The sequence below is a fragment of the Sitophilus oryzae genome, unplaced genomic scaffold (assembly GCF_002938485.1).
Source record: "Sitophilus oryzae breed Bouriz unplaced genomic scaffold, Soryzae_2.0 scaffold_1582_pilon_pilon, whole genome shotgun sequence".
Taxonomy (NCBI): Eukaryota; Metazoa; Arthropoda; class Insecta; order Coleoptera; family Curculionidae; genus Sitophilus; species Sitophilus oryzae.
In genome coordinates, this window is record NW_022146261.1 from 3,062,663 (window position 1) to 3,082,980 (window position 20,318).

Sequence of the window (20,318 nt, forward strand, 5' to 3'; positions counted from 1 at the left end):
TCCCCTCACTTCTAATCTCATCAATGCCATTTTTAAACCATTGCCATTTTAAAACTAAAAATAAAAAATGTAGATAATAAAAAAGGCGACACAAAGATGTTTTACTAATCGTTCAGCCTAATTTTGCGATAACGCAAATTCTTCCTTATCATCTATTTTTTTACTTTCAACAAACAGGAATCTTAAAACGGCATATCTTTGCGTATTTGCACTGTCTTCTATCGATTTTCAATCGTTTGCAAATTTGGTGGTATTTTAAACGTTTATTTGATTGCTTATTTGCAAGAAAAATGGTTTATACTGTGGAAGAAAGAATTCAAATAGTTTTTCTTTATGGTGCTGAAGGTATGTGTTATTTGAGAACGGCCCGTGCTTTCAATGAGAGAAATCCGGACAAAAACGTAAGTTAAGGTAAACGTTTATGTTAGAGATTTGATTTTAAAGTTTCAAGAAACTGAGTCGGTTAAAAAGGACAGGGTCCAGGGTACTGAATGAAGAAATGCAGATGGAAGTTATTGGTCAAGTATCGGTCAATCCAGAAGCATCAACACGCCAGTTGACATCAATCACAGGTATACCTCGAACATCTGTGAGGAGAGTACTGAAAATGCACAAATTCCATCCCTACAAAATGAAGATTCTGCAGGCTTGAATTGGCGAACTTGGCGACAACGATCCAGATAGAAGGATTCAGTTCTGTGAACTAATGACGGAGGAAATTCGAAGGGAACCTTCACTCACTAAAAATATTTGTTTCAGTGATGAGTGCTCATTTTTTTTAAACGGATTTGTGAATAAGCAGAACTGCAGATACTGGAGCGATGAGAATCCGCATATTGTTGTTGAAGGACACACCCAACATCCCAAAAAGCTCAATGTTTGGTGCGGAATACTAGGCGATAAAATTATAGGTCCATTTTTCATCGACGGAAATTTGACTGGTGATGCTTATGTGGAAATGCTGAACAATTTTATTGAGCCAGCCATTGTAAATGAAGTTGAAAATCAAAGAGATTTGGAAGGAAATTTAACTCTTAATGAAGACCTCATACACTTTCAGCAAGATGGAGCCCCTTCGCATTATTCTATTGTCACAAGGCGGTGGTTGGATAGATATTATCCAAGGCAATGGATTAGCAGAAGGGGTCCAATCGAGTGGTAGCCAAGGTCACCTGATCTCACTCCTTTAGACTTTTTCTTGGAAATTTAACTCTTAATGAAGACCTCATACACTTTCAGCAAGAGGGAGCCCCTCCGCATTATTCTATTGTCACAAGGCGGTGGTTGGATAGATATTATCCAAGGCAATGGATTATCAGAAGGGGTCCAATCGAGTGGTAGCCAAGGTCACCTGATCTCACTCCTTTAGACTTTTTCTTGTGGGGTTACACTAAATCCATAGTCTACAAGACAAAACCAGGTTCGTTGCAAGAATTGCGGCAGAGGATAACTGAAGCCATGTCGAAATATTCCGAGAGAGACTTTCCAAAAAGTGAGAGAAGAATTTGAAAATCGTTTGTATTTTTGTATGGAACAAAACGGCTGTGTTTTGAGCAATTGTTAAAATAAATTATCATTTTAAATTTCTTTCAAATTGTCACACCTACATTTCTTATCACTACTTACCAGTAATTGTTGAAAGAAGACAGAAGTTGAAATCTGTATGACCATCGTTTAGCAATTTCAATTAGCTTTCCAAAGAAGTGTCACAAGTGGGGTATCGCTATCTTGAGATTAGAAGTGAGTGGTGGCACCTAGGGGTGGGTCGAGGTGGTTTGAAAAATACCTCATTTGCCTCATTAAGCTGGGTCCCAATTTGTAACTTATGCTGAAAAAATCACTTTTTTCATTAATGTCCACCTAATTTTTCGTGTAAGGGGTAGTTTTTCAATTTCACCCCAAAAACTTTATGATCATCGTTTAGCATTTTTCATGGGCTTTCCAAAAAGACGCCACAAGTGGGGTGTTGCCATTTAAGATTTTCAAGTGAGTAGGGGTGCCGCCTAAGGGGTAGGTTGGGGTGGTTCAAAAAATACGTCATATAAATACCCCCTCGATATTATAGAAACGGTATTTTTTTTTATATCTTTTGTGGTTTAAGAATTATAGCCATTGTAAGTTTTCAGTGGCCCACCCTGTATACGGCGGCGCACAGTGATTGAAAATGCAATTCTACGGTTCCAAAAATATTTATGTTATGTAAGTATTTTTTCGGCTTTATAAATCAAGGTATAAGCTAATAAACTCTTACAAATGATGTTGCAAAAGTTTTTTTTAATAATAACTATAGATACGAGTGCCTTTGTTGTTTATTTATTTTCACAGTGAGAATCTAAGAAAAATCAATGTTCTTTTTTTCGAAAAAACGCTCGGACAGGTCGATTATTGATTTTGTTGATGCCATTTTTAAATGATGCCATGAAGCCATTTTTTTGATGATATTTTAATGTATACAGGGTGTCCCAAAAATTGAGTTATGCCAGATAACTTCTTTGTTTTAATGGAAACACCTATATTTGTTATTTTATTTGTAGATTTTATGTCAAATTTTAGACATATTTTATGTTTTATACCTATCTTCAACTGTTTTTAAGCTGCAAATAACTGAAAATCGACATTTCACCCTCTTTGTCTACCTATACAGTGTCTACCGTAATGTTGGCTACATATGGTATTTTTTTTAATTTATAGGATATGCGAAAATTTTGTATGGGGGATCGCTCCTGCATGTTTAGTAACTTTAAAAATCATTATGACATCAGTCACGTGATCACTGTCATGGCGGCAAATTAAAAAAAAACCGCTATTAAAACCCGAAAAGTGGGGTTAGATGGCAAAATATCGAAAAAAAAAATATTCGAAGAAAGTGTTTAAAATGATATTTTAAGGCTATCTACAAAATTTGCGACAATTAAAAGTGGAAAATGCATATTTTTAGCCCTGGCTCCAAGCCTGGTTCTTCTATGAAAATTTTTTATATGGAATTTATTACTGGATTAGCTCAAGTAACTTGATATTCAAAGTATAGCACCACTGAATTATTGGAAACCTGACTGTCAAGAAACTGTCAAGAAACACGGCATGGCTACAAAAAATTACCGTTTCGAAATCGACTTTTCTGATTTTATCCTCTGGAAATGACTTCAATGTGAAATTTTGAATTGTTTTACTTTTACACATTGAATAACAAGTTACTTGAGCTAATCCAGCAATAAAATCCGTATAAAAATATTTTATAGAAGAGCCAGGACTGAAAATATGCCTTTTTCTACTTTTTCTTATTTCCACTCCAAATTTTGCAGGTAGCCTGAAAATATCATTCTAAACATTTTTCTCAAATAACTTTTTTCGATATTTTGCCATCTAACCCCCCTTTTCGCGTTTTCATAGCGGGTTTTTCAAATTTGCCGCCATAATAGTGATCACGTGACTGATGTCATAATGACTTTTTAGGTTATTAAACATGCAGGAGCGATCCACCAAACAAAATTTTCGGAAATCCTATAAATAAAAATGTTTCCCATATGTAGCCAACATTATGGTGGACACTGTATATTAAATGAGAAGGGGCGCCTGGTGGCAAAAGTTTTCTGTTTTTTTTAGAAGGAAAAAATGTAGAGAACAAAATGATGTTAGTATTTGGAAGTCGTAACAAGGCACAAAGAAGTTCTACCTTGTTATGCAACAACGTTTTCGCATTATTCTTTAATTTACAATGTACACTTTAATTGAGCGGCCTAAAGTATCTTTCATACTAAACATCATAATTTTATGTAAAACACAAATTACATATCTCCAGAAATATGCAGCATGTGTTTGAGAAATCTAAACACACAAACATTAATTTAACGAAACGATTAAGACTGCAATCGAAACAGAGATCAGAATTTCTCTAAACGGCGTATTAACTGTTTCGACTTGTTATCAACGTGGAGCAATTGTTTCTTAGCTAGGGCGACTGGGATTTGTGTAGCACTGTTTATTAGCTTTCTTTGAAGGATAATATATCATTTTGTAAAAGATTTAAGTCAACAAGAAATTTGAATTTTGGAACTTCAGAAATCCATTTTCTATCACTGTGCGGCGGCGTCGTATAAATTTGCTACCTGCAATGTATGTAGAAAATTCGCTCGGTTTTTTTATCGGGTATGTCACATTAAAATCGGATTTCAATTTATTTAATTCTAGGATCGCTTGCGTTCGTCGCTCGTAACTCGTTACTTACATCGCCCGTTCGTAATCAAGCGATGTCGATTATTTCAATAATCGAGTACTCGAGCGAATTTTCGCTCGAGTTATCCCATCACTAATACTAACTGGTTTTTAGCTTTGAATAAAAAGATTAAGGAAGGAGCATGTCAAAAATCTTAGATCGACCGCGACGGGGTCTTAAGTTCCTGTTTGAATGGCCTTAAATTCCGGTTTATCAGTGCCGTTCTAATTTTGTTCAAAACTTGTAAAAATATAATGTAGAGTAGACATGGGGTAGACTCAATAATTTGTGGTTTTATTTTACGTTATCAATAAATGTTGGTAGTTATGAAAATTGTTATAAAAATATACCAATTCTAAAAAAATAGATAAGTTATAATAATTATTTATCAACACAAACATCCGATACGCTACTGAAGCAGGTAAGTCAAATTGACGTATCTAAATTCTTTGACATCTAATCTTTGAGGGTGCAGCCACACTATCCTAAAAACGGCGTATCGGCGTAACGACCTTGAATCGATTTCCAGTAATTCTATTGGCTGAAATTTTTGACAGATGAATTTGACAGATAAAATTTCTGACAGATGAATGTTTCAGCCAATAGAATTACTGGAAATCTATTCAAGGTCATTACGCCGTTACGCCGTTTTTAGGATAGTGTGGCTGCACCCTGACAAGTAGTAAATAAAAGCAAAATGCAACAGTGGCGGCTCGTCAGCGGAAGCAAGGGAAGCATTGCTTCCTCTAAAATAATTCAGATAAAAGTAATATAATTATTTTTAATAAAAACAAAATATACCAATTTTTACTTTTTACTCTTCCTTCACTTAATTTTTGGGGAATCCGAGTTATGATATCACTTTAACCTAAACGTACTTAGCCAAAACCGTATTTGGCCAAAACTGAACGCGCCGATTTAGTTTTCATAAGTTTCTAGCCGAACGCGTGCCGAACGAGACGCCACGCGCCACGATCAAACGGCAGCAAATTTTACAATGACGCAATATGATTCCGTTCGACAATAAATAAAACCCAAAGATAGGCAACCAAACATATCTCACCTGTGTAATTTGCCTGAAATTTTGTCTAGTGTATTACGGGCTGGAAGCATCGGCAAAACTTGGTTCCTATATGCTTTTTCGGACGTAACAAAACCTAAGCTTTGTCTTTCGTGTTTTTACTGTTCTTCGGTATAGTAATAGCGAAGTTTTTAAAGAGTCATACAAATTATTTTGTTTAGTGACTATTCCCTCCACCAGCGTTTCCGTTGAATGAAGTTTTTCATGTTTAAATAGAATTAAAACCTATTTGCGACATACAATCACTGAAGAAAGACTTAATAACTTGGCCACAATTTCAATTGAAAAAGAACTTTTAAGACTTCTCAAATTAATTAAACCCTTCTCTGAAGATATAATTGACGGGTTTGCAAGTTAAAAATCCCGAAGAATCGACCTGTTATATAAAAATAGAAAGTTTGTTTTGGTAAGTACATTTTTTAAATTACAAAATACCTTTGTATTCTGGATTATTTTATTACTGTAGGCAGCAGAAAATAGTGCATCACACTAAGAACAAAAAATAGGATTAGACGCGTGATTAGTATACATTTTTTGTTACACCAGATCCGAGTCATTTCTTTTTTAAAATCATTTAAATTTTGTGCTGTTTGGTCCCCATTAAAATGTTCGAAAAGTTTTTTTGTCCTCTTAGATGCATAACGTTTTAGGATTTTTTTAACGAAAGTGGCAGGGGGGGGGGCATTTTTTTCTATTTTTGCTTCCCTACTTTTTTTTGCCACGAGCCGCCACTGAAATGCAAGAAAATATAAATAATTTGTTAATTTTAAGTGAATTTCATAAATGATCGGTTTACTACTCGTACTTATATTATAACTAGTTGAAGCCTGGCGCATCCGCCACGACGCGACGGCGACATCGGGAAAAAAAAATACTTTTTATTTTTTTAATTAAATGAAAAACAAAAAATCCGGCTACGACAGTTTTTAGAAGAGTCAATTAGCTATTAGTACGAGAGCTAGCAACGTCGGAAAAATAAGTATTTTAAGACATCTGGCTCTTTGATATATCTTTTACTATGCTCTCTAGAACACCATGCGGCCCGTCTGGCTGCCGGTAAACGTTGCGTTCCCTACTGCGCATTGAAAGAAGATCCTATATTTTTATTAGTCCTTTAACTTCTAGTATTGAATATAAATCGAACATGTCTCCATAGCGCAGTGCGTAGAGTTTCCAACCACGAACCGATCATTCAGAGTTCGAATCCGGGTCGGGGCAAAGACTTTTTTATTTTATTTTCGTTTATATTCTGATAGTAAAGTATTAAATATTTGTTTTTATTTAATTACCAGAATTATTTAATTCTTTACTATCAGAATATAAACGAAAATAAAATAAAAAAGTCTTTGACCTACCTGACCTGGATTCGAACTCTGAATCATCGGTTCGTGGTCGGAAACCCTACGCACTGCGCTATGGAGACATATTCGATTTATATTCATACTAGAATTTATAGGACTAAATTAATAAAAAATATAGGATTTTCTTTCGATGCGCGGTAGTGAACGCAACGGGTATCGGCAGCCAGACGGGCCGCATGCTGTTCCAGAGAGCATAGTAAAAGATAGATCAAAGAGCCAGACGTCTTAAAATACTTTCTCGAAAACGTTGCTAGCTCTTCTTAGTAAAAAAAGCAACTTTGTAAAGCAAGTCGTTACTTCAGTAGAGACGACACAGATAAACATTAGCATTTTATATATGTAGATTACTTACCAGTGGAAAGTTATTCCCTCCAAGCTGCACATACAGTTTTACAGTCTTTTTCTAGAACTCGCAATAATGTCACCGTTAATTTTCTGACACAATAGTCTTCTGAGTTTATTACCTCTCTCTAAGGAACAATTGTATAGTCACTTACTAGCGAAAAGTTATTCCATTATTTCCCTCGTTTTTTAACCGAGATCTACCGCACGCTACACAATCAACTATTTTACAGTCTTTATCGATAAATCGCAATAGTGTCACTGTTCATTTAAGTTCTGCTACAAAATTTCTTTCTAGATTTATTAGCTCTAAACAACTATCAGTAGTAGAATAAATAATAAATAACAAAATAAGCTCAATAAAGACTGATAAATCCACCAAAATTTCAAATCAAATTCGAATGTGCCAAATGAATCATCAAACAGAACTGTCAAGGATCCCTACCCTAGGACCCTTTGTCCGTCTACCTTGCATGAATAAATGGATCTCTATTAGTGATGGGTTGTTATTTAACTATCTGTTATTTTATAACAATTATTTAGAAATAACATAACGCAACCGTTACTACTTCTAAAAAATAACAGATATAAAATAACGACACGTACAGATCGGCCGCTCGTGAAACGAAAAACGAAGTCGGCGCTCTGCACCGCCCCGAAATTCTATGCTGCTCGAAGCAATTCCAAAAAACAACTAGTATGGATGGAAAACCTGTTATTTCGTCAACAGGCGGCGAGACAACGGACAACGGAGTGGGGAATGCGCTACGGCGAACGTAGCTGCTTCGGTCGATCCCGTCGACCGTCGTATTGCGCTTATAACAGCTTAAAAATAATAGGATATAAAAGAAGCAGGTTTTTTGAAACAGTTGCGGGCATAACGCCTGGCGGTCGAGATAACAGGAGTGGGAAAGGAAGGCTGCTGCATCGGTCGATTGTCGATGGAAGTTCGAAACAGGTTGGAGAATAACGCATCAGTTGTTTTAGATATATTGTTTTTCAACCTGTTACGAGTATAACGGGCGGAGGTCGAGATATTATGGTGCTGTATGTTTCAGTACGTTATTAAGTTTCAATATTTAGGTATTTATTTATTCTGAAAAATTTTCAGAATAATATTTTAAGATTTTTTAAAAATGTATACAGGGTGTTTTGAAAAATCTGGTCATTGATTAATCACGATCCTGCTTAAAGCCCTTGACGTAAAAAGCTGATTTTTGGAAAACGGATTGACTTTAGGGTGTAGAGGTTCGATAAGAAGGGATTTTTCGAAACTGGAATTCAAAGGGGGTGAAACCACCCTCAAATATTAGAATATTTTTTATTTAAAAACCGGTGAGTTTTTCGGAAAAACTCTTAAACACGTATATTTTATTTCGTTGTTTTACATATTTTAAGATTTTTAAAAAATATATACAGGGTGTTTCATAAAATGTGACCATTGAGTAATCACGATTCTGCTTAAACTGCTTGACGTTTAAAGCTGATTTTTGGCAAACGGATTGACTGTGGAGTTGAGGTTCGATAAGGAGGGGTTTCTCGAATCTTAAATTCCAAGAGGGTGAAAACGCCCCTCAAATATTACAATATTTATTATTTAAAAAACGGTTAGTCTTTCGGGAAAACGCTTGGACACGCATAATTTATTTTGTTTTTTTACATATTTTGAAATTCTTTAAAAAATAATACAGGGTGTTCCAAAAAGTTGAGTAATTGATTAACCACGATTCTGCTTAAACTGCTCGACGTTTAAAGCTTATTTTTGGCAAATGTGAGAAAATTTTATCCAGTTTGTATGTCAATAGAAATTCTTGCTTTGCTTTATCATCATCATTACAGATTATTAATTCGACGCGAACGAAGTCGCAGGTACACGCTAGTTTAAGTGTAAAATTAATTCGAACTCTAGTGTATAGTTGGTTTACTTATGAAGAATATACTACACATTTTCTTATATTGCTATTTTTTGACCACAAATGGTAAAATTATAACTAAGAGCTTCTTGCCCGTCGAGTGAGATGCACCCTGTACACTGCTACGCAATTCAGGATCTACGCCGATCGAGGGGCAAGGCGTAGGTAGATCGGAATGTATACGTATAGACGAGTGGCGGAATTTTGGCTTTTTTATATCGCAATTTGTAAACAACGCTTATTTGTAAACAACGACCATTTTTAGAGAGGTAATTTAGATAACAATCGATATTTAGAAATTTTTAGACACCCTGGAAATACTACCGCCGAGCATGTCATTGTAGCAAGTTGCAACTGCGTTAATACGCCTGGCGGCGACCGCTTCATACTCTTTCAGATATTTAGCAATAAAATAAAGAAACCTGTTATTTTTAAGCTGTTATTTTAAGCTGTTTTTTATAAATAACTATAAAAGTTTCAACTGTTATCTAAAAATAACAGTTTTGCCCATCACTAATCTCTATTAAAAATAAAAAGACAAACAAAATAAGAAAACGTAGAAAAAAATACTAACCTTTACCATTGTGGATGTGTAATTGCTTAGAAGTGCCTTAAAAGTACGGTAGCGTAATTTAGATTTTAGTTAAGAAAATATTACTTTTTTATATTATTAAAATATTAAGTTTTTTAAAAAACTATTAGCAAATCAAAAGATAGATGTCACAAAAAGTAGTACAAATTATAGGGCCTGGGATGTCTGTCAGTGTATATTAAATTTCCATCTTAAATCTGACGGTAATCAACTCAAATTCGAAACACAAGTTTTTATACTACATAATTGTTTCACAGAACAAGTGTCAATGAAATTTGGATTTAAAAATTAACAAGAGGTATAAAGAACAGTGTTTTCTAATTTAAATTTTATTTTTCCACTGAAATTATCGCAATCAAATACAATAAATAACAATTTAAAATACTTTTACATTCTCTTAACCAAATATAAATAAGTTAGGTAATCTTTAGATTACCTATAAATTATAAGTACCAAACTGTATATGTAATACAATCAGTGTGTGCCTTTAATACATCGTTATTTTTTTTAAAAATATACATATACAAATAAATTAAATTAAAATAGAATTCTTAGTAAACCTATATACACTAGTTATGTTTAATATGCAAGTAATAGCAGGTAACAGAAACAACAGCAAACTAATATATAATTGAAATATCTAATTATATATAATTTTTATTCTATTACCATCTTTTAAGGTGTAGTGATATAACTATCCTTAAACTTGTGTAGTAGCATAACTATATATGTAATAATTAACAGAACAATTATTATTTCTTAAAGTCTAGTTGCATCATCAAGTAAGTTTTTCAGTTCCTTCAAATGCTGCGCTTTGCTGCCTGTAGCTGTACTAGCAGCTACAGGTCTACCAACATAACTAAAAAAAACATAACAAAGTTCAGGTTTTGTTTCTTTACTAAAAATTAAAATTATTTAAAAAGAATGCTCATTGAGCTATGAAGATATGATTTTATTTTAGTGATCTCACCTAATAACCCTTTTGTCGATTTTTTGTTCTTGATTTATTGATTTATTGTCAACTTCAGGAAATAATTTACTAAACCAACTTTTTTTAGCGGGACTAAAACAGTTAAAAAAAATTTTAATTTTGACATATCTTCATGGCAAAAAGAGATTTCTCAATATAACGTACGGGGTGTCACAAACTCGAAGGATGAATTGAGAGCTCGAAACTCTAAAAAATACGGAGGCCAAAGTATGGCAAAGTTTCCCAATATGGTTTTGAAAATTAAAAAATTCTGAGTACTTCCAAAGTTATTCGAAAAAAAAACGGAATATCGTAAAATTGTTTTAATTTTTTCATGACTTTATTTGACACTTAAAATAAATAAATAAACAAAGAAAATATCTCTATATGTACTAGGTATAACATTTTGTAAATTTTCTTCTAGTAGCGAAAAACCCAGAAGCCTATTTTGAAGACATGAACCAGCCACAAAGGTATAGGCATTATTTATTAAGTGTTATATCCGAAGTTTTGTATCAGAAATACCATCTTCAACTTTATTGTTTTAAATACGGAGCTCAATTTTTATTTCGTTTTTTAAGCCTATAGTCTCCCAAATACACACACATAATCAAAGTGATCCGTATACCCATCTATTCATATACACAATGCTTCCTGTGGGAATTTCTTTGAAGTGAAATTTCTTTACGCGATAGGAGTAAAAATTGAAGGCCGTGATACGGCCATGGTACACGAGACGCGAGAGGAAAAGTGGTAACGATCTTGAAGCGTCGTAACTCGGGCCCTAGGTGAGCAAAACGACGTTTCGTGCACTTCGAAGCCCCATCATCAATGAAAAGAATCGTCCGATTTAAATGAAATTTGGTATGTCGATAGATTGGACCAAAGCTAACTTGATCGTGTACGACACGTGTCACTAAGATAGTTAGTTTTGACGTAAGAAACGTCAAAAGTTGATGTCGTCCGATCGTAACCAAATTTGGTGGGTAGGCTATGAGCGACGGTGCACACGGTCCCACTCTGCAAAGTTGGATACGACGTTTCGTTTACATCGTCATCAGGGTGGGACTAACGATGTGATATTGAAGAAAAATGGGGGTCGATTTCGGCATAATTGAGAACGGGCTACAGGATGGCCTAGATCATACATACTTACGTCGATAAATCAACGCCATAAGTTTAGCATTAAAAAATATGTCCCCAATATCACGACATGCCATTTTCAAACCTTCTTTATTGCACTTATGAAACGTTCAATAGGTTTGTCTTTCTCGAGGACCTGACTTTACGCATGCGCATTAAAAGTGACACGTATTTCCAAAATAATTACAATTTTATCCGGTTTAGAAAGTACAAATTATACATTGTTATGGAAACCAACTTTTCATTACGGTTTTCGGAATTAAAATCCTAGATTAGGTAGTTTACTAATCAGCTGTTCCAAGATCAGTGCTGAGAGTAATCAGCTGGAAGTTTAATTACGAACGGTTGGATCATTAGATTAACCGGGTTAACAATCACATTTAAATATATTTCGTAAAAAGAGATAAAAGAAGCAAATAATGTTAATATCCCTCTTTAACGATTGTTTAGGATCTATTTTTATCCTATTTGTTTTGCTTTAAGTATACTTTTTAGTTTCTGTAAGACTATTTTTTATAAAAACAAAATGTGTTTTATTTTTGTCTTTTTTAAAATTATGCCATTTAAAACCACTAAACGATAACACCATAAATTTTATTTTAATCATTTATTTACTGTCGACAAAATAAACACTCCAACATATTAATAATAAAAAAATATATATCAATTTTTATCTACCATTGTGATGAAAAATTTCAGAAATTTTCTATCAAGTTCCATTTTTTCATTATGCCTGGTTATTTTAATCTAAATGTTTTAAACCACTTAAGTTTTGTAGTTTAAGTTTTCATTTTTTTCCTATTGGATGTATCCGATAGTGCTTTTCCGCAGTCAGTATGTTCAGACTTACTTGTTGGTTTTTTATTTATTTAAAATCTAGAGTTACTTGATGTTATGCTGATTGGCTAACGGTCACTAACAAAATATCATGTATTTGATCAACATTAGATAAAGCGATTTCGGATAAAACGGTTATTAAAAAACTTTATACTTCTAACGAACGCTTTCCGAACGCATTGACTCGTTTTGAGATCACTTTTCGAACGTCTGGATTAGTAATCCTATCAATCCGATCAATCAGATCACAGTTTCCGAAAACCCCTATTGTCATCATATTGTCATAATCATATGTCATAATGTTATTTCCATTGTGTAACGACGCTTGTTTTTTGCGTTTTTTATTTTAAACGTTGTATTAATTACTCTTTTATCGACTGCTTTTATATAGTCAAGGATGCAAGTATGTTCAGTGAGAAGTTAATTTTAAGTTTTGCAATTATATTTCTATTTTTTATTTGTTGGGTTTTAATTTTTGGGTAAATATTCGTAAAAATGACAAGAAAGGGTTTGGTGTGTGGAAATTATAATATAAATATAAATAATATAATATTATAATGTAAATATCCCCGAATTATCTTTTCACAGGCAAGTAAAGTATTCAGTTGTTCTTTTATGTAAGGGTGTCCCATTTTGGTTGAAATCATACGGTATCTCCGTTATTAGTAAAGATAGGAGGATGCGGTTTGCACAAACCTGTCCCACTTTTTTGTCAAACGGAAGATGCTGCAAATAAAATTTTCATAGCCTTCTTCGTTTCTGAGCTACAGGGTCTTTTTGAAAATTTTGCAATTTGGGACACCCCCTGTATCTCTGTTATTGTTAAAGGTATCGAGAAGGTGAAAACTGTTTATTGTAGAACTTTTTACGTAGAATACAGTGGCGTAGACTGGTTTTCTACGAAAAAAATATTTTTGAAAGTATGAACTAAAGTTAGGTTTTTTCAAATGGAACACCCTGTATATTTATAAATAATATGATCTGTCTTACTATGAGCTTCTCAAAAATGTATATCACTCTATATTTATTTTCAGTATTTACTGCAATATTTAAAATATATCATTTTCTTATTAGTAGGCCGTGATAAATAACAAAAAAAAAATAAAATGGTAGGTATTTACTAAAATAATCTACATATATTCAAATTTTATTTGGGATTAATATGTTACACTTTTGTGTTACTGTTACCACTGAATCTGTGAATATATTTTTCTTTTTCTCATAACGAAATTTATTTATAACGGGATGCGTTTGCAAATATCTAAAAGCTTGCATTATTAAAGCATTTTTCAGGTGTTCGACATTGTTGTAGTTGCCAGGATATATGCCTTCATATTTCAAAAAAAAACAAAATCAGAAATCGAGAACGAACAAATCCGGGAATCAGTGGGGCCACCATATGGGTTCATTGGTTCCATATGTTGGGATTAATTCATTCATTTGAGAAATAATAATTTAGCAAAATTCTAATATTTTCAAAGTTGTGAGCTGGAACCTCATCTTGCTGAAAGTATATTTCACGTAAATTAGCTAAAGGAATATCTAAAATTTCCTGTGCTGTAGCTTCTAAGATTTACAAATAGCGGTAGAGAGTTAAGTTTCCCTAATATATAAAGAATTTATTAGTGGCTTCCAAAATAAAACAAGAGACAGATAGTAGTATACTTTTAATAATTCCTTAGTTTCATCATTCAATCATGGCCTACTAATAAATATGATCTTTTAATAAAAACTTTTAAATATTGCAGTAAATAGTGAAAATAAATATAGAGTGATATATATTTTTGAGAAGCTTATGGTAAGTCAGATCATATAATTTATAAATATACAGGGTGTTCCATTTAGGAAAACATAACTTTAGTCCATATCTTTAAAAATATACTTTTCGTAGACTGACAGACTACGCCACTATATTCTACGTAAAAAGTTCTACAATAAACAATTTTCACCTTCTCGATAGCTTTAACAATAACAGAGATACAGGGGTGTCCAAAATTGCAAAATTTTCAAAAAGACCTTGTAGCTCAGAAACGAAGAGGGCTATGAAAATTTCGTTTACGGCATCTTCCGTTTGACAAAAAATTGAGATAGGTTTGTGCAAACCGCACCCTTCTATCTTCACTATTAACGGAGATACCGGATGATTTCAACCAAAATGGGACACACTGTATATTAAAACTCATGCATACTTTCTGGTTAGATTTCCTAAGAATGTTGATATTCGTACGGAGTGGCTATTTATTTTTTATATAGTTTAATTTTTGTGACAGTAACATTCAATTATTGTTCAAATATATGCATTTTACAAATTAAATTTTTAAAATTAATTTTCAAATTTGGCGCGTGGGCGATAGGTCCTCGACAAGAATAGATAGAGTAGAAGCACCGCGTGTGCAACAAAAAAAGAAGATAAATGGAAGTCGTTGATATGTTTGGGACAGTTTCCATAGTGATTTACTTATCCACGCAAGTATATATTATCTAGGCAGGATGGCGCCCTCTACGTTTCAAACCGATGCCTCTAAATGGACAAAATCATCAGGATTTTTCTTAATTATGTGTCGATTGGAACCAAACTAGGCATGTGGATAGAAGTACCCGAATGGAGTCCTCAGACGAGAGACGGACAGGTAAACAGATGGAAGTACGAAAAAGTTTCACTTCAAATATGCGCACATAGTGCACACACAATTATTATTAGACTTTTGGGGCAAGTGAGCTACATCATTGTATTTGGGAGGTCATAAACTTTTAAAACGGGAAATAAAATCTCATAAAATTACGCAACTTTGTCATAATTTGATTTCCAAGATCCCTATAGTCATCTCTGAATTTGGGACATCCTGTACAGTACCCAATTAGCACAGTTATTCTACCGATCTAATTTTTGGTGCTATTTTATTTTATAATTGCTTAGTATACTTCCAACACCATTTTGTTTTATTAAAATTGCAAAGTAAAATATTTCAGTTTTGAGAACAAATATCGTTTTATAAGTTAATCGTAAGAACGTTCTTAGAGCAAAATACAAATTAGTTTTATGATAAACGATATTATTTATACGATAAATATAGTTTTATATTTTATTGACTTTATAACATCTTTTAACCCATTTTAATAATAGTTTTCCAGTTAAACCAAGATATTTTAATAATACTACAAACCAAATCATGGATAACACGATAACATCAAGTTAAACAATCCAGTATAAATTTAAAGAATATACATAGATTTAAAATAGGCAATCCAGTCTTGGATGAAAAAAATTAAAAAAAGTCTTGGAAAGTACTAAAAAAAGTTCTATCAGGATAAAATATCTCAATATGATAACCCATCTTTTGTATGTTTAGTTATTTTGACAATGTCCATATACTATAATATGTATCTTTGAAGAAAACAAAATTTATATTTGTATTATAAATGTTTTTACAATGCTACATTTTAGCTTGCTGTACAAATTTGTATTGTGATATGTTTATTTCGATGTTATCTAATACTAGGTCATTCCTTTTCGAACATCTACAAAATTGTTTTAATAGATCTATGTGGAACATTTATACAGTGTGTCAATTTTAAAACTTCCCACCCCTAATATCTTTCTTGCAGTTAAAAATATGAAAAATCGGAAAGACACGTCAATTTTATTTGTAAGGGGGACACTTTAAATTAATATTTTTAGCCTTTTTCTTTTAAAGGAGAGATACTAGGAGAGGTAGATGTCACCCTTACAATTTTAAATGGGAATGGGGGTCAAGTGGCACATCGTTTAAAAGGACGTTTAATTCTCTTTTCAGTGGTATCCTACTTTGTTGCTTTTTGTCCAGAGGTTTCCGAATAATCGCGTTTGAAACTTGCAGAAACAATTAAACATGCCTGCATTGAGATTATGGTTTTCAGGCTAGTGTTTATAAAAAATATTGCAATGGGTCTCCTTGTAGTACAAATAATTAGAAGATTAGGTGGAAACATGGATTTAGCAATTATATTTTTCTAGGTGGGTCGAAATACTAATAAACAGAAAACGTCATAAACATTAACGTTTATTTTCTTAAATTCGAATGAGTGGCAACCTCTAATCAGTTATACAGGAGGATTTGTTAACATTCCAGCAGGACGGTGGCTCCACCTCATTATTTTCTTCCGATCCGACAGTGGTTAAACGAGAGATTTCCGGGTACATGGGCTGGCAGAAGGGGACCAATAGACCACTCCAGAATGACGTCACTGACAGGTCGGCAAAATTTGCTGGGAGGCACACAAACCAATTAATTTTCACGTTGTCCATATGTAAACACAATAATCCAAGGTTTAAACGAACTTAAAACAGTGAAAAATGCCTCATTTTTGTTGTGTTATTAAGTGTTTAATGCGTGATAATGTCTAATTTTTCCCAAATCATGCTGCTTTGGCCAACAGAGGAAATAATTTAAATGCATTATCTAATGTTCGAAGAGAAGTGCGGTTAAAAACTTTGAAATGAAAGGCCCTTGTATGAAAGTGAGATTAAAAAGAAACGAATTTGTTCCAAAGACTTTATAACTGGTAAGTCCGTTTTGCAAAATTATCATTTATTGAGTTTAAATTAACGTTTTTGTTTTTAAGACGAATTATGTTAGGAGATAAGTCTAATTCAGCCAAAATTTGGGATATTCTTCCTGTCTACAACTCTACAAGTCATCTTCTAGATTTGACAGATTAAGAAAAAGATTTAAAAATGAATCAGAGGTTTGTTATTTATACTAAGATATATACAAGTGTATAAAGTATTTTTATTTTTAGTTAAAGATGTTGCTATAAAAGATGAAAATCGACCAGTGAATTTTCATAATCCTCCAATCGTTAATCAACTTTATTCAATTTAAATCGTCTGAGATAGAAGACGATAAACTCAAATACACGACAAGGATTGCACTTCTGGAAGATCAGCTGAATAAGAACGATAACAGGACGGTGTTCAGATCAAATATATACCAAGAATATTTTTCGTGAAGTCTCGGCTGAGTATGCCTATAATACAAGAACTGTGGATTTTGAAATCCTAACATAGCTGAGCCTCTATGAGAAGGGTCCTTGGTACATGAGTGTAAAGTTGTTTAATAGGTTGCCACTTGAAGTCAAGTTAATAGAAGTAAAGAGTAGTTTGAGACAGAAGTAAAGAGTAGTTGCACAATTGAAAAATTTGTTAATTTGATATAGAGCCATATTTCTCAGATTTCCTGTAGACAAGTCAATAAATATTGTGTGACGTCATTTCATTTTCTGTATATACTATTTTGTATTTTTACATTTGTATGTTACATTCCTTGAAGTAAAGATTATTATTATTATTAACTACTAATAACTGTAATTTATTTAAATATGATACGATTTAAAAAAAATATGTGTTTATTTTTAATAGTACAAACCTTGGTTTATAAAGTTTAAATATTATAAATTTTAAATAATATCTGAAACATCAATCCATGAGTTAAACCTGGTAGAAAAGCCTAACCACTTCACATAAAATTGTTTATTATTATTTTTCTGGTGGTGACCTAGCATTATTTCAACTAGATCAATACCAGGAGACTTTGTCTTCTGTAATTCGGCCTCATAAAAATACCCCTTAATTGGTTGACCTACTGATTCTAGGATAATTAAAACTGAGGATTAAAGAAAATTAAGAATTAAAAAAATATGTCTATAACGCTATAAAAGACTGAAAACACAAAGAAATGAATGCAAGTTAATGGTTTATATACGGTTTGTATGCCTCCCAGCGAAAATGGCGGATCTGTCAAAGTCACGTGTTCTGGAATGGTCTATTGAATGGCTTCCAATAAATCCATTGTTTATAGAACACAATCTACTGATATTGATGATCTTAAAAGGCGAATTACAGCAGAATGCCGGTCAATTCCCGGTGAAGTTTTCCGAAATGTTAGGAAGGAGTTTGAAAACACACTTTATTATTGTTAACAGGAAAATGGACAACATTCTGATCAACTTATACGATAGGGCGTAAGTGGTGTAATGTGATCTTCTAATCTTTTGTACTATAAGGAGATCCATTGCAATAATTTTTGTGTAAACACTAGACTGAAATCCAAAATCTCAATGCAGGCATGTTTAATTGTTTCTGCAACTTTGAAACGTGACTATTCGGAAACCACTCGACAAAAAGCAACAAAGTAGGATACCACTGAAAAGATAATTAAACGCCCTTTAAAACGATGTGCCACTTGACCCCCATTCCCATTTAAGATTCTAAGGGTGATATCTCCCCTTCCTAGGGGGTTAAAAGAAAAAGGCTAAAAATATTAATTTAAAGTGTCCCCCTTACAAATAAAATTGACGTGTCTTTCCGATTTTTCATACTTTTAACTGCAAGAAAGATATTAAGGGTGGGAAGTTTTAAAATTGGCACACTGTATAATTATTTTATTAAAGTTTTCTTTCACATATTATTAGCCGCCCATACACGCCAAGGATTTTTAAGCGATCAGTCCCGCAGTCCGGATATATTCCATATCCGCTGACATGGTCGTCCAGAGTACAGATATTTTGACATTTACAAACGCGCATATGTGATCTTTCATATCTGATTCTCAAGGATATTAACCTTGCTGCTAATAGCAAAATCATTTGTTTTGAGGCGGAATTCGTTGAGCAATCCGACTGCCACATGTCCAGTATTTATCCGTGGTAGTACACTAACCTAGATACTGCGGCGGAACAAATCTTTCAAAAATTCCTTACGAGTATTGCTGACAACCAACGGCTGACAACACCATATCGCACTCAGAGTTATATCTTTAAAAAATTTATATAAAACTATCATAAACACTGTCATAAGTAAAAACGCTACCTCCGATACAAACTATATTTTATAATCATTTTGTAAATGTTTATACGATTGTCCGGTAAAATCTATGGAAGCCATAATAAAACAATTTATGGAAAAAACTCTTGCTCTACAGGGCGCCCTTTTCGGGTCTATATCAGCTTTGTATAAACGATGTTAAGGTGTTTATAGGGATTAGGGATGTTTATAGGGATTGTTCTATAAAAATAATGCGAATGTTCTTACGATACTTATAAAATCGACAATTGCTAGTTGGGTAGTGATACTATAAGATCAAGACAGTGACGCAACTAGGCAGAGACTTTTAGGGGGGCTCAAGTCTTTTGCGGGGGCTAAGCCCCTCCTGGAACCTCCCTAGTTGCGCCACTTCAGAAGGATAATAAAACGTTTATCTGCCAATCGATTCTTTCCGTTCCACACGATTGGTAAGCACCATAACTCCAAGTGCCATATTTCAGTCTTTTTATAAAGACAGTATGTTTATATTTATAGATTTTTTTAAACCTTTTATAACAATGGTGGTTGGTGATATGGTGCTATGATTCGTATAGATGATTAAACTTTGCAGCTATATTTACTGTCCTCCATTCACACAGTTGTGCAGCTCTGAACTGTTCAAGAACGCGAAACTCTCACTCCATTCAATTAAGTCATAAAGTTCAGAACTGTTCCGCACCATATGGAGGAACCAGGCTATCGCGCACAGCTCCTTTCAGAACCGTTCTGAGTAGCCCAGGGCGTAAAGCTCTAGAACTTGATATTCGCGAATGGAGGACAGCAATTGTTGCACGTTTTAAAGACCTTATCAAATCAATTCAAAAAACTCACATAACATCTCTTTGTCCAGATAAAGTGGTTTCGAATCTAGGTTTAACATATGTCCACGCCCCTTGATTTTTGTGCTCCTCCTGTGCCCATGCAATTTCAGCATTTGGATATTTATTACATTCTTGTTTAACCAGATCGAATGGGAAAGGAGTTAACTAAATAATATAAATACAATATTAAACAATTTGAATTGG

General features: G+C 33.4%; 1 protein-coding gene and 1 long non-coding RNA gene across 7 annotated transcripts in view; one reads left to right on the forward strand and one right to left on the reverse strand.

Moving 5' to 3' along the window:
• Nucleotides 1-9,815: 9,815 nt before the first annotated feature.
• The window catches only part of LOC115879536 (2-oxoglutarate dehydrogenase, mitochondrial), a 56,240-nt gene continuing 45,737 nt past the window's right edge, over nt 9,816-20,318 (reverse strand). For 3 of the 6 annotated variants that reach the window (XM_030896424.1, XM_030896422.1, XM_030896423.1), the window contains 3 exons: nt 20,125-20,279; nt 10,473-10,565; nt 9,816-10,361 (listed from right to left, as the gene is read on the reverse strand). In XM_030896424.1, the coding sequence (XP_030752284.1) occupies nt 10,262-10,361; nt 10,473-10,565; nt 20,125-20,279 (348 nt within the window). In that variant the 3' untranslated portion in view covers nt 9,816-10,261. The remainder of the gene's footprint in view (nt 10,362-10,472; nt 10,566-20,124; nt 20,280-20,318) is intronic. The other 3 variants (XM_030896427.1, XM_030896426.1, XM_030896425.1) reach the window with 2 other exon arrangements.
• Nucleotides 16,373-17,792, forward strand: LOC115879539. The gene is made up of 3 exons (XR_004049732.1): nt 16,373-16,994; nt 17,055-17,177; nt 17,232-17,792. It is a non-coding gene; the product is annotated as an uncharacterized LOC115879539 (long non-coding RNA).